At 42.8% G+C, this 15,610-nt stretch overlaps 1 protein-coding gene across 1 annotated transcript in view; it reads left to right on the forward strand.

Moving 5' to 3' along the window:
* The window catches only part of VWA3B (von Willebrand factor A domain containing 3B), a 231,064-nt gene that overhangs the window by 202,670 nt on the left and 12,784 nt on the right, over positions 1–15,610 (forward strand). Inside the window, exons 23-24 of the mRNA XM_040994133.1 lie at positions 5,503–5,614; positions 14,902–15,026. Of these exons, the coding sequence (XP_040850067.1) occupies positions 5,503–5,614; positions 14,902–15,026 (237 nt within the window). The remainder of the gene's footprint in view (positions 1–5,502; positions 5,615–14,901; positions 15,027–15,610) is intronic.

Consider the following 15,610-nt stretch of genomic DNA (forward strand, 5'->3'; position numbering starts at 1 on the left):
CTTACCTTATATTCCTCCAGAATATCAATTTTGGGGCCCAGCATGGTAGCCTAGTGGCTAAAATCCTTACCTTGTACACACTGGGATCCCATATAGGTGCCGGTTCATGTCCCAGCAGCCCCACTTCTCATACAGCTCCCTGCTTGTGGCCTGGGGAACAGTAGAGAATGGCTAGAGGACTTGGGACCCTGCACCCACGTAGGAGACCTGGAAGAAGCTCCTGGCTTCAGATTGAGATCAACTCTGGCCATTTTGACCACTTGGGGAGTAAATCAGGAGACAGAAGATCTTCCTCTCTGTCTCTGGCTCTCTGTATGTCTGACTTTCCAATAAAAATAAATCTTAAAAAAGAATATAAATTCTGGTAATTTCTAGACTATTTTACATGAGTATGCCATCGAGGAGTTGGCTGTAGGAGACCATGGTGTGGTGTCTCTTCGCAGTATGATGATGGGAAATGAAAGCTACTCATCTCTGTCATCCCTTCTCTCTGTGTACCTGATTTACCTTTCCAATAAAAATTTAAAAATAATGAAATGTTAAAAATAATGAAATAAATGAAATGTATGAAATGTACTACTGCAACAATGTGGAGGAATCCAACATGGGGGGAGGTTGGGAAAATCCCAGAGCCTGTGAAACCATGTCATAAAAAGAAAAAAAAAATGTTTAAAAAAAAAAAAGGAAAGAAAGCTACTCATGTTTGCAGTTCCATCTGGTGTATTTCCCTCTTATAGTGGAAGATTAAATCAAGTGCAACATACGTGTGTGTCCCTTTGCTTGTGTACACATAGAATGATAGTGCTGGGGGCCCAGTGCAGTGGCGCAGTGGTTAAGGTCCTCGCCTTGCACGCATGGGATCCCATATAGGCGCCGGTTCTAATCCCGGCGGCCCGCTTCCCATCCAGCTCCCTGCCTGTGGCCCGGGAAAGTAGTCGAGGACGGCCCAGAGCCTTGGGACCCTGCACCCGCGTGGGAGACCCAGAAGAGGCTCCTGGCTTCAGATCGGCATCTCTATCTCTCCTCTCTGTATATCCACCTTTCCAGTAAAAATAAAATAAATCTTTAAAAAAAAAAAGAATGATAGTGCTGCAAGAGTGCAGACTCACACACACTTGAACAGAACTGGCAAACTGGATAATACTGGAGATCATTTAGTGTGTCCTCTCGTTTTGCATGTGTAGATATCAAGGCCTTTCAAAGGTTAAAAGACAGCTCTAAGACCCATAGATGTGGTCAACAGTCAGCTATCTCTCCTGTGGCCTGGTCCAGGGGCCTCCCTTTGGAACCAGGTGGTCCCACTGCAGAGGGTCGTGTGAAGCCCCACAGGGAGGGGGAGTGTTGAGCTCCGCTGGGTGAAAGCCCGGGAATATGTCGGTAACATTCACCATCTTCCAGTGCTGATGGGTCTTTCCTCTTGACCTACGGATTGTCTCAGTGAAAGCACAAATTCCATGAGAAAGGAAGAACCCACCAAAAAAATCTGACCAAATGGGAACATCGTAAACAAAATAACAGTCATTCATTGAACATGTTTGCCTCTGGCCATAGTGGGTTGCAAACCATGCAGATATGAAGACTTGAAAATATCCCACAATTCATTTTAGGGACGTTAACCCTTTTGCTCATTAGTTTTCCATTTCTGATGTGTCCTGGCTCTTAAGTTTTCATCTTAAAGAAAATAAACCATACTCCCTCTCTTTCAAGGAACCTGAAGAACATCTTCAAACATCCAAAGCATATATAACTACAACAGAACCCGGGCACATCAGGGAACCATGGAAATGAGCCCACCTATTTCCAGAAGCCATTCTGAATTGAACATGAATAATGACCCAAGAGCAAATGGTGTTCAGGCTGCTTGAAGTTATTTAAATTTTTATAGTCAATTCCCTCATAAATTAGAGACTTCCTTAAGGGAGAGGCCTGAAGATGAACTCATAAAGTATGCATTAAATACTTTATTTATGACATAACTATGGCCTGGCAAATATACGGCTGTAGCTGTATAGATACAGATTGCAAAAAGATGGCACCAAAATGCCTGTGAAAACATCTTGTACTATTCTTTGTATCATAGAGAAAGAGAGTCATTGAATTCTGAGAAAGGAGAAATTGAAAAATTATTTCACTGGGCACTAATTGGGAGGAGGACTAATTACTTTCGGAAACCAATGAAGAAGTTAATAATCGGGGCCCGGCGCGGTGGCGCAAGTGGTTAAGTCCTCGCCTTGCAACCCCGGGATCCCATATGGGCGCCGGTTCTAATCCCGGCAGCCCCGCTTCCCTTCCAGCTCCCTGCTTGTGGCCTGGGAAAGCAGTTGAGGACGGCCCAAAGCTTTGGGAACCTGCACCCGCGTGGGAGACCCGGAAGAGGCTCCTGGCTTCGGATCGGCATAGTATCGGCCCGTTGCGCTCACTTGGGGAGTGAATCATCGGACGGAAGATCTTCCTCTCTCTCCCTCTCCTCTCTCTGTATATCCGCCTTTCCAATGAAAAAAAAAAAAATAATAAAAAATAAAAAAATAAATCTAAAAAAAAAAAAAAAAAAAAAAAAAAAAAAAAAAGAAGTTAATAATCAAAAAAGGAAGAAAAATCTAGGGTGGAAAAATCCCTAGTTTTGGCCAAGTAGCAATTTGGAGGAAAGGGCCTATCTGATTCATCTTTTGAATTCAAAGTAGATTCATAAGCGCCTGGGCTGCTTCACTCATTCTACCTGCACTAGGCAAAATACTATGACTGGCTGTGCAGTGCAGAACAAACCAACAACAAAGGGCAACTGATTAAAAACACAAACACATAGGTCTATAATTTATAAACTACAAAATCTATTTCAGTTCAACGGTTTTAATAAAACTGGTAGAGTTGTTCATCACAGCCGCAAGCCAGAGCATCATCATAGTCCCCAATGTCCCCCAGGTCGCCCACGTGTGGTTGATGTCAGCTCTGAGTGGCCAGTCATCATTCTCCATCCTCTACATTTACCTTTTCTGTATATTTCATTCATAACTGGTTAAAAAAATATTTCTTCTGAATACCAGATTTTGTTTGCTTACTCCCTAATGCACATCTGAATTGACTCCACCCTTTTACTATTATAATCATGCTGATAGGAACACCTACTGTTTAATCTTGCTATAAATCTTTGTGTGGTTGTAAATTTTCATTTCTCTTGGCTAGGTACCAGAAAGTGACATTTCTAATTAGGTGACAAGTTTACTTTTTTTAGGAAGCAACCATTTTCTAAACTGTCAAAAATCAATCCACGGTAAATGTGAGAATTTATCTCTTGACTCTCCATATTTTTTGAATGCCGTAGCTTAATGGTAAGCTTGAGATCAACAAGTACAAGTTCTCCAAATTTGTTCTTTTTACAATTTGTTCTGAGTCCTCTGGGTTCTCTGTGTTTATGTGTCAATTTTAGGGCCATCTTCTCAATTTCTGAAAATACATAAAAATAAAAGTTTCTGCTTTTTATGTGAATTCTATTGAATCTATGAATCTGCTTGGGGAAAATGACTATTTTAATAATAGCAAATCTAATCCATGTTCTTTCATTCCTATTTGTTAAATCCTTGATTTTTCTTAATGATGCTTTGTATTTTTCAGTGTATTTATCTTTTTGTGTTTTGATAAAATGTTTTCCTAAATGTTATATTTTTTGAGTTATTACAAAGGATATTTTTTTCTTAATTTCATTTTCAGGCTATTCCTTCCTAGTATGTGAGAAAAATTGACTTTTCTATGTTCACCTTGTAATAGGACACTTGGGCTCTGTTAATTCCACAAACTTTTGGCTAGATTCTCTACAGTTTTGCACATGCAGGATCATATAATTTACGAATGATGACAGTTTCACTTGTTTCTTTCCAGTATTAGTGGCTTTATATATATGTTGTTTTTTTTTTTCTTGTCTGGTTTTCCTGACTAGAATCTCAAATGTAGTGAAACAATTTTATAAAAGGGTGGTATTGCTAATCTTAAGAGACAGTTATCCATTCTTTCACCATTATATTTGATTTTCTACCTGGACTCAAAGCGTACTTTGAAATCTAGATGGAGCCCACCATGCTCCTAACAGCTCTGTTGCTCACTATCCATTTTGGCTGCTCTCTAAAGCTGCATGTTGATGTTGTTGGCTTTGTCAGGCAGGTGTTAAACCTTCCTGCTTGCCTTATCTTTCTGGGATCCCCTCTTCAGCTGCACTAGCTATTGTCCCTTTGGGGTGGCTTGCAAGGGCCCTACTTCAATAAGCAAACTTTTGCCTGACTTCTTAGACTTTAAAATGTAGATGCAAGCCAACATGATCCCTTAAATCTTTTCATTCTGGGACAGTGCCAAGAGCTGGCCCCCTGCATGAGCTGCACCTGGGCCCACTTGAATCTTTGCAGCTGACTGTGGGGAATGCTCAGAGGGGCAGGCTCACTGAGAATACCATAGCTTTTGTAAAACAACTCTGCCTTTCCAGTCCTCGGGATGATGGGGGTGATGAGGGGAGTCTGAAGTCTTTGGGATCTTCCCATTGTCTTGCCTATTAGTATATGGTCTCCTTTTATCTGCGCTAATGTCTTTAGCAAGTGATTTCCGTCCTACACACATGTCATAACTACATTGTGAAGTTTCCAAACCTTTTGTGCTCCTGTCATTTTGCTTGTGATTCTCTATAACAGACATAAATGATTAATAATATCCATGCTTGCTGCAACCTGAATGCTTCACTACTTTGAAGTCTCCTTCACCAAATAAATTGATGCATTGTCTTTAAGTTCAGCTTTCCAGAAAAATCTCAGGCCAAGGATACAGTGCAGCCAGGTCATTTTGTTGCCACAGTATGACAAGGGTGACCTTTAGCCCATTTCCCAATAGAATTCTCATTTCCATCAGAAATCTCATCAGCATGGCTTTTATCATCCACAGTTCTGTCCGCGCTCTGATGCCTTGATGCTCTGCTTACACCATCTTAGTCTTTAGCCTCCTCCTCCAAACTGCGATAAATCCCCAAATCTCCTCCACATCTTCATATCTGCAGAAGTTACAGTCATGACCCCACTCCTCAGTACCAGTTTTCTGTATTTTTGTTTCTTTTGTCATCATAACTCCGTGCCTGAGACAAGTTCCTTATGAAGGAAGCTCACAGTTTGAGCCCAAGCTCAGGCGGCCACCATTGGTCCGCTATCTGATGAAGGAGGTTGGTGTGGGAGCTTGTGTATAAGGGTCACGTAATGAGCCTACTTAGCTGTCATCACCAATCTTTTCACCAGAATGACCTTCCGAGGACACATCCCCAGTGCCCATGTACTTTCCACGAGGCCTACCTCTTGAACCACGAATTGGATTTACTTTCTACACACTTAGTAGCTTTATCTTGGGGTTTAAATAGCTGCATAATTCAGGGAGCTATGGCCTAGTCACACCATAGCACTAGGCTACCCAGTACGTAAGAGTTTTCACTATGTTACAACAATTATTTCTCATCAGTTACTACTGTTTCGTCTGTTTCAGCAACAGAAATCACAAGGAAATTCAACAAAGAAAGTCAAGTCAAAAAAAGTGGATCCTCTCAAAGGGCAGAAGGTTATTGCAAGATGTGATGAAAACGGCTTTTATTTTCCAGGTAGATTGATGTTGTAATATATGAGACCCCTTTGTTAAATAATTTGATATTAGAGACCACTAGAACACTGGCATCTCATGAGCTGGATTAAGGTATCCACTTCTCAAGGAGATGATTTTGGGGACAAAAAATGATAGCTAGAAAAAAATCTTTTGATCTCTCATCTGTTTTATAAATCATCTTTTCTTGCGCACCTACTATGAGTTTTGTCTGTAACAGTGTGAAGGTACCAGCCTAATTCAGTAAGGAAACAGTTGAAAATTTCTGTCTTCATAGAGAGTGTCACTTTAGAGAGGGAGACACAGAAGCAAGAAAATAAATGAATGGAATATGGAGTATGTCACATGTTGTGTTACAGAGAAAACTCAAGCCACAAGGAAGGTTAGAGTGTCAGGGCCTGAGTTACAATTTGAGACATGATGATTTATGAAAAGCTCCTGGGGAGGGCAAATGTTAATGAGGTTATAAATGAGGAGGGGCATGGCATGAGATGACCTGAGAAAAGAGTGTGCTAAGCAAAGGAGCCGCAGGCCTGAGGCTGGCATGCGGATGAAAAAGAGCGAGGAAACCATTTTAGTCAGACCTGAGAGTTAGCCCAAGACTGGAGGGATTAACCAAGTGAAGGTAGACAGGAGAAGGGTTACAGAGAGGACTTCATGGATAGTGAAAATAAGTAGTATGAAGGGCTAAGGCCCAGCGAAGACTTGATTAGCTAATCCTCTGCCTTCAAGTACCAGGATCCCATATGGGTACAGGTTTGTGCCCCAGCGGCTCCAGTTCCCATCCACCTCCCTGCTTGTGGTCTGGAAAAGTAACAGAGGATGGCCCAAAACCTTGGGATTCTGCACCCACATGGGAGACAAGGAAGAGACTCCTGGCTCCTGGTTTCAGATTCAGTCAGCTCTGACCATTGCAGTCACTTGGGGAGTGTACCAGCGGATGGAGGATTTCTGTATTTCTCCTTATCTTTGTAAATCTGCCTTTCTAATAAAAATAAATAAATCTTTAAAGAAAATATATGTATGAAGGGCTAAAGGTAAAGAAAAATGTTTTTGTTGAAAAATTGACTAGGGATAGAACCCAGCATGCAAAGAAGTGAAAAACAATAAAACTTTAAAGAGATTAGGATGGAGCTGCTCACAAAGGGTCCTGATAAACAGTTTGAACTTTGCTCCGGGCATTGGGAGCCTCATTTAAAGCAGGGAGAAACACAGTCATGCTCAAAGTTCCTAAAAGATCCCCTCCCATTGTGATGTGATGAATTAGAATGTTACTCGATCATTGGCTTGAGCCATGGCTAAGTAGGTAGATAGTGATGCCAACAGGAGATGGTGGTGTGGATGGGAAACCACAGAAATGTGTCCAGAGCGCAAAGGCTATAGATGCCTGTGAGATGCCCAAGTAAAGATGTCAGAAAAGCTATTGGAGGGGAAAGGGACCTGAAAACACTGGAATCCCCTTTGGGCGCCCGTTCAAGTCCTGGCTGCTCCACTTCCAATCCTGCTCATGTGCCTGGGAAAGCAGCAGACAATGGTCCAAGTGCTTGGGTGCCTGCACATAGTTGGAAGCTCCAGAAGGAGCTCCTGGCTTCGGCCTGGCCCAGCCTTGATTGTTGTAGTCATTTGAGGAATGAAACAGTAAATGGAAGAACTCTCTCTCCCCACTTCTATAACTCTACCTCTCAAAGAAAAATCAGTAAATCTTTTGAAAAATAATAATAATATGCTCATCTCATTTGTATGTTAGCATACAGAGAATTAACTGCTGTATACAGTATGCATCCATACTCCTGAGTGTTAGTAGATTTCCAGCTTATTTTTATTTTGTACTATTTTTTCCTTAATCCTCTACTTGCTATGTCATAATATCTTTATATATATCAGAAATTTAAGCTTGTTACTATGAAACAAATGAGTATGCAACTGTAATAGTCTGGGGAAGAAAAATAAGGAGAGAGTAGATAGAGAGGGCAAAGGGGAGGGAGGTACCCTTATACTTCCAAATTCACATCATGAAAAATGTAAAACAGACTCATTTTATATACATTTTAAAAATAAGAAAATTTTAAAAAATGAAATAATAATAAAAATAAAAGCTATTAAAGAAATCTAGAGAGGAAATCTGTCAGGAGATAAAGATTTTGGAGACATTAACGCATGAGTCTTTGTTGAAATCAGGAGAAGGATGTGTGGAAAAAGGAACCTGGGAGAAGAACTGGAGGAAGCTTTATCCAAAAAACAAGTTCATGCTATAGAAACAAAGCTAGTTTTAACATAGGTATTCGCTATCAATCAGCCAGAAAAATGTTCAGTAAAGTTAAATAGTAATTTGGAGTGGGAAAAGTACTTAAGCAAGAGTTTCAGTTCCCAGCAGGCATATGTGCAGAACCAATTACTAGGACATCTTTGAAATGTGGTCAGTGAGCTTGGGACTTGCCTGGATGACAGATTTACATGTGGGATCCCCATTTAGTGGATCCCAGTCCTAAAACAGGCACACTGCCCAAGATCGGCGTCTTCTCTCCAGGAATAGGGAGTGGAGCCTTTGGTTTCTCCCCGTGAGCCACCCCCACTTGAGACTCCTCGGACTTTGAGCCTTTAAGGGGGGAGGATCTACAACCCATTTGACAGGTGAATGGAAACGCTGAAAGGGACTGTTTCCAAGGCCTGGCTTTAGGGCTCAGGATGTTTGCTGCTACAGCCCCAGAGGAGAAAGTAGATTGCAGTGAGCGTTCCCCAGTACCCCAGTCCATGGGGAATGAGAGAAAACATCAGAAGCCCTGGGTTACTAGCACCACAATCACATTCAACAGCAGAGACCACATCAGCAATTTTGCAGTGAGAGGCACAGGGCTATGTAGGATCTGACTAATTGGGAATTTTTAATTTGCAGCTGTGATTAAGCTCAAAGTCAGTTTAGAGGAAACAAACAATTTGAATGTAGTCATATAATCAGTAATTTCGATTAGTGGCTGCTTAACAAACACTGACTCAGCCAAATGAAGCACAGTGCTTGGATTAGCTGAATTGACCTGACTTTGGTGTCCTCTCTGCCTGCCCAAAAAATCAGCTAATCTTTTCTCCAACCAGGAATGTCAGCTTAACCTGTGTGGAGTTATAGTTTTATAAAACTAATTTTATGCTTACAGAAAACTTGAAAGAATAGTAAAGAGAACCCCTTGTGTTTTTTATCCACTTTTACCAATGTTTGCCCTTTTTGCCCTGAATACATCAATGTGCATTTCTCAGAAACAAGAACAGTCTTTTAATATAATCACAGTCAAGTTAACAGCCTTCAGGAAATTCAACATTATTTTGGTACTTTTGTCTGATCTCATCCATTTCAGTTTTGTTAATTGTCTCAAAGCTATTAGCCTAAATTACGTTTTTACTCTAATACAAATTCTAATTTAGAACCACATATTGTATTACTTAACATGTCTCTTTAGCCTTCTTAATCCAGAATAATTGTTTAGTCTTTTCTATCTTTCATGATTTTTTTGACATGAAATTTGACAGTAGTTTTTATGGAATGTCCCTGACTTTGGGGTAGATAATTCAAGGAACGCACTCATTTTCAGAATGCTGCCTAAAGAATGCCATGTCCCTTGCAGGGCCCTCCATCCAGAAGCAAATGGTGTCCATCTGTCCCACCCAGGGACGCTAACTCAAATCACCTGGTCACTGAGCTCTGGCTTTTTCCTTCTTGCAAACACAGCAAAACAAACAAACAAAAAGGCAAACAGAGTTTGGCAAAACACAAACCCGTCATTCAATGGTGACTTCTATTCTGGTAACGGTTGCTCAGTGTCTCCCAGTATTGAGGCACCTGGATGTGAGTGACCACTGCTTGGAGGCAAGTCTACATTGGAGCAGAGCTGGGCCCACTGGCTGTGCCCCCTCATTGGAGATCATCACAGGGATGCCAGCTCCCTAGGGACCAGCTCTGTTCCAGGGGTTGGCTTAGCTCATCTGGTTGAGGGAACAACTCTGTGGTACAAGATGAAGGAATAAGCTGATAGTGTGACTTATGTCGATTCTAAAAGGGAAGGGAGAAGGTGCGTTTCGAAACCTGACTTTAAAATCAGTTTTGGGGAATTGGACCATCTTTCTTACTGTCCATTAAAAAGAAGTGTTTTACTTCAGGAAATTCACAGTGACAGCTGCACTGTGCCCAAGGAGCCAGTCACGATGGGCGCACGCAGGAACTCAGCTTCCTGCTCAGGTGAAAGGATTTCAGGTCGGAAAAACCGAGGTCTGCCTTCCCTTGAATTCCGCTCTTTCATGTACTAGTCATGTGACTGCCATCACTTCATCTCTATGTGCCTAGGTTTCCCTGTCTTTCCAAATGGGATTTTAAATCATTAACCCCCCTCTAACATACTGTTTTGTCATGTAGCACTTCCTCAGGAGGGAGCTGTTTCAATTTCACAGTAGTTTTAAAGCTTGAACTGCCAAGTCAAAGAAGCAAAAGTTAACCCAGAGGACTAGAAAGAAATGACTGAGATCAAAGGAAGAAGTGAAGATAATGATGAGAGTGTAGATGACATTGTTGGGCAGGCAGAGAGGAAGCCAAGGCAAGAGCAAAGAGAAAGGCATCTTGGGGAAGTGGAATGTAAGCCAGACTTTGAATTATCAAAAGATTCATAAAACCAGGAGTACAAAAAAGAAAAAATTCAGTTACCAGCTGGAGAAAATTTGTTTGGAGCAAGCACTTAAACATATTCATATATCTTTTTAAAAATAATAATAATAAACTTTATTTATTTTCATTTTATTTGAAAGAGGAGAGACAGAGATCTCCCTGGCTCATGCCCCAAATACTCCACAACAGCTGTACTACATCAAGCCAGAACCAGGAGCCTAGAACTCTGCCCAGGTCTCCACATAGGAGCCAGGGAACCCAGTGCCTGTGTCCCATGGTGTACATCGGCGAGCAGCTGGAATAAAAAGCAGCATCACTGGGGCTCAAACCCGGCAATGTGATATGGCACAGGAGTGTTCCCAAGCAGAAACTTAACCACTGCACTATTCCCCACCCCATGCATCTCTTACCAAATGAACTAACTGATGCTGTCTACTAGATCAATCCACCAAGCACTTGAGCATGAGCGTGGGCAATGGTTTTGCTGAGTACAGGCTTGCGCTCTAGGCAAGCAGGAAGTTGGCTCATAACCAGGAAGAAGCCTGGGATGACCAACTTCCCCTGCCCCTTACCACCAGAAGACAGAAAAAAGGCTGTTTACTCATGCCAGTTTATTTGCCTGAGCCCAAGCCCTAAAACAGTCCCAGGGAAGATTCCAGATCCAGACTTCACAAGCCTCACCGCAGGCACTGAGGATGGAGAGAAACTGCAGTGTGAGGGAAGCCAAAATCCAGAGCTGAGCTTGACTCAGGCCATAGGAAATGGCAGCAGTGCCTTCCTTAGATGGAGCAAGGGTGCATCCGGAGCTTAGCCACACCTCAGCAGGCCAGCACTGCACCCTGCAACTCCCCAAGGCACAACCAGCAGGGACCCGGCACACGTGGACAGCCTGCTAGTGAAAAGCCAATCTCATTTCTAGAAGAGAAAAAGGATCCCAAAATATTCCCAAGGGAATTTAGAATCGTGTTTAATGGCAAGATGAATTTCAACTTGGATTAAGGGTAAAACTGTGAATCTCTTTTTTTCATAGATTTATTTTTATTTGAAAAGCAGAGTAACAGAGAAGAGAAACACAAAGGGTAATCTTCCATCTGTTGAAATGGCTGCAAGAGCCAGAACTGGGCCTGTCTAAACCCAGAACTCGAACCAGCACCCATAAGGGTGTCATAGGTGGAGGTTTAGCTTAATATTCCATGGTGCAAAATGACTTTTTTTTTTTTGTTTAAGATTTGCTTTACTTGAAAGGATTGTGGAGAGCATTGGTTCAATCCCTAAATAGCTGCCATGGCTAGAACTGGGATGATCTGGAGCTAAGAGCCAGGAGCTTCTTCTGGGTCTCCCATGTGGGTACTGGGACCCAAGAACTTGAGCCATCCTCCACTGCCTTCCCAGGCTGTAAGCACAGAGTTGGATCAGAAGTGGAGCCGACAGGACACAAGCCAGCACCCTTATGAGATACCAGTACCACAGGTGGAAGATTAGCCTACTGTGTCACCATGCCAGCCCCAAAACTATGAATCTTAACAGAAATATAACTTAATGACAAACTTGTTACTTTTTCCCCCAGTTTCCTTCTTCTTGCATGTACATTTAGGGAAGGTCTGTGTTAGACCTAGTCACCTTTTTTATCTCTCCAGTAGAAAATGGAAAGTGGGTTTGGATGGCATTCCTGTTTCCTTTTCACAGTCGTCAGAGTACAAAGAAGAAAACAGAATTGAAGGACTAAGAAGTCCTCATCACAACCTTCAGGTCCAGACCCAAAGATGTAGGCACAGGGATCTGCGCTTCTCTGGTAAAACAAAGTGGTTTAGAGGTTTTATGTGGACCATACAATCTCTTGTGATAACTTCTCAACTTGGGGTGAGATGTTACAGAAAGCAATCAAGCCAGGCCAGTGTCACAGGCAGTGAGAAGTAGTCACCGGAGCAACAGAACACGGAGAGAAATGAGCAGTTAGATTTTATAAACTATGCTGTGGGGCCAGCACTGCAGTGTAGTGAATAAGACAGCTGCCTGCATCACCAGCATCCCCCTCTGAGCACCAGTTCAAATCCTAATGCACCAGTTCAAATCCTAACTGCCCCACTTCCAATCCAGCTCCCTGCAGTTGTACACGGGAAATCAGCAGAAGATGGCCAAAGTGCTTGGGCCCCTTCACCCCTATGGGAGACATGGATGAAGATTCTGGCTTCAGCCTCACCCAACACCAATCTGTTGCTGCTATTTGGGTAGTGAAACAATGGGTGGAAAATCTGTCTCTCCCACCCCTCTCCCTGTTCCCACCCCCCAAATCTGCCTTTCAAATTAAGAAAATCAGTCTTTAAAACTACACTGCAGGGCCCAGCGCTGTGGCCTAGTGGCTAAAGTCCTCACCTTGATTGCGCCAGGATCCCATATGGGTGCCAGTTCTAATCCCGGCAGCTCCACTTCCCATGCAGCTCCCTGCTTGTGGCCTGGGAAGGCAGTCAAGAATGGCCCAAAACCTTGGAACCCTGCACCTGTGTGGGATACCCGGAGGAAGTTCCTGGATGCTGGCTTCGGATTGGCACAATATTGGCCATTGCGCTCACTTGGGGAGTGAATCATCGGATGGAAGATCTTCCTCTCTGTCTCTCCTCCTCTCTGTATATCTGACTTTCCAATAAATAAATAAATCTTTAAAAAAAAATAAAAATACGCTGCAAAGGAGTAGCAGGAAAGTGGGACAGCCATTAGCTGACAACAGCTACAATTCTGATTGTAATCCAGGAGCTAACGCAGAGGCCAACTGCCACTGGTTCACCCTAATTGGTGCTTTCCTCATCGCTGCAGATGCTTGCTTGATCAGGGGACCTCCACACAAACGACTGCCAAACTGCACAGAAAACTCAATAGTGGACACTTCAAGTCCCAGAGGTGAAGAGCAGAGGTCAAGGAGGAGGGTCACACCTGCCAGGGTGTGGGCAGCCCAGGTCCTCCCTGTGAGCACTGACAAGGCACAGGACATAAGGATTCCATTCAGCCACACCTAGGAGCATTCTTTTTCATTGTTTTCATAATGCTAATTCTATCTGAAGAGTAGTGTTGTTTTTCTCTAGTTAAAAGGATTATTTATAAAGAAAATTAGTTGGGCCCAGCGCAGTGGTTAAGGTCCTCGCCTTGAATGCCCAGGATCCCATATGGGCACCAGTTCTAATCCCAGCAGCCCCGCTTCCCATCCAGCTCCCTGCCTGTGGCCCGGGAGAGCAGTCGAGGACGGCCCAAGGCTTTGGGACCCTGCACCGTGTGAGAGAGAGACCTGGAAGAGGCTCCTGGCTTCGGATTGGCATAGCATCAGCCATTGCGCTCACTTGGGGAGTGAATCATCGGATGGAAGATCTTCCTCTCTGTCTCTCCTCTCTGTATATCCACCTTTCCAATAAAAAAAAAATTTAAAAATAAATCTTAAAAAAAAAAGAAAATTGGTTGTAGATGTGTATATAAAGTTAATGATTTCAAAAGCTAAGTGAAATGTTTTCATTCGGTAAGAAAACATGTTGAAAAGTTATCACCTGTGTGTGTGTGTTTTGAAAAGAGGATTTTTACTTCTTTGGCTTCTTCCAGCCAGCAACATGAGTCAACATGAGAATCAACAACTACTGCTATGCCACCTACAGGCTGTGGGAGTGCACCAAGCCGGGGGCATGAGCTGGAGTGGGTGGGGAGACTGCATACAGGGGCACAGGTCTGTGTCTGAGTGGGAATCAGTGAGCAGCTTGACTGCCGATGGGAGGTGTCCAAGGTCAACTTTTACCATTCAACTATAATTAGAATTTAGGAATGTACCAAATGAAAAAAATGATTTTCAATTCAGATAAATGACTAAAATGGGAATCTTAGCACAAGTATTTTCTTTTCCTATTATGATACTTACATAAAGGATCTTAAGAAAAGGGTGTAGAATGTCATTAAAAGATAAGTTTATTTTGAAGCAGAACATGTTGAAATCCATGCATGGTATTTTTTTTTTAGTGGCACTTATGTTACTGAATGTTTTGAAAGCTTCCTGAATGCATGGATTTTAATTTTTTTATTCAAATTGAGCTTATCTTTTCATTCCTTTTCTAAAAACTTTTTGTATAATTATAGTGTATAACCGAAGAGCCTCTATGTATATGTACACATATACACATATACACACATGCATGTATTTTCTGAGTAAAAGGCAAACTTCTCACTTCTGTTTTCCTTTTTCCTGTGGGTAGTACATCTAGGGAAGCCATAGAAGTGCAGCCTTTCCTGTATCTACTGCTAACTGGAAAGCTGACTCGGAGGGAGATCATATTTCCTTTTTATTTTCATGGTCTAACAACACCTACTGTCTATCCATTTAGGGGAAAGTGAGGCTAAGATAAGTGACCAGATCAGGGGACAGGAGAAAACAGTGTTCCCACTCGATGAGTAAGTTCCTTTAGATTCTCTTGGTTTCCCACCTCAGACCAGAGCCTCACACATCCCCATTCTGTGCTATTCAACCCAGTAGCAAAGGGACACGTGGATTTAAACAGGCAAAGGATTGTAACTAGCGTAGCCCAAAGATGAGGCAAGCCTGGCCGGGGCTAGGGGGTTGGGAGGAGGTAGAAGCATCCTTTTCTTTACAGTTTGTTTTCTTTGATTCCTTCTAGGGGTTGTGAAGAAGTGTTTGAACTCGACCCATGCACTGGTGGGCTTCAGGTATGGAGACACCAAGGTTGTGCCCACCTCATTCATCACACCTGTCGGGGGCGCCATGCCTTGCCCTCTGCTCCAGGTACCTGATCTACCATCTATTCTAGGGTGCCTTCCCACCATCCTCAGAACTCTGGGTAACAGAAGAAGGTGAGGCCCCAGTTTGGGCCTTTGCCTAACCTGAGTGGGTTCCTGCAGGGAGCTTGTATGAGGGACCCCTTCACTTGGCAATTTCTTTGCTCATGACCCACAGCTCTGACCTGCATTTCCCATGAGTGTGAGTGCCTTACACCATATGGCACTTGTCACTGAAAAAAAAGACAGCAGATGGTCAGGGGAAGACAGCTGCTGTGACTGCTAGTGCTCTTAACATTTTTAAGTGCAGGAGTGTAATAAATACTGTATAATAACAAGAGCAGAAGTAACACTTGCCTTGGCATCATAAACACTTGCTGCCAGCCTGTGACGCTGTGTTGCTCGGTTGTCCCTGCCTGATCATGTGTTCTGCAGATGTGTTGCACTAAAGTGTTTTCATCCACTCATAAAGCACCATACTGGCTCCACCCTGGAACTCTGTTAACTGAGAAAAATGTGCATGTGCACACACACGTATAAAGTTTGACATGAATACTTGCTAATTATCTTTGGGTGTTTTGAAGCAAGTTG

Source organism: Ochotona curzoniae, unplaced genomic scaffold (assembly GCF_017591425.1).
Source record: "Ochotona curzoniae isolate NIBS_2020 unplaced genomic scaffold, NIBS_Ocur_1.0 contig_883, whole genome shotgun sequence".
Taxonomy (NCBI): domain Eukaryota; kingdom Metazoa; phylum Chordata; class Mammalia; order Lagomorpha; family Ochotonidae; genus Ochotona; species Ochotona curzoniae.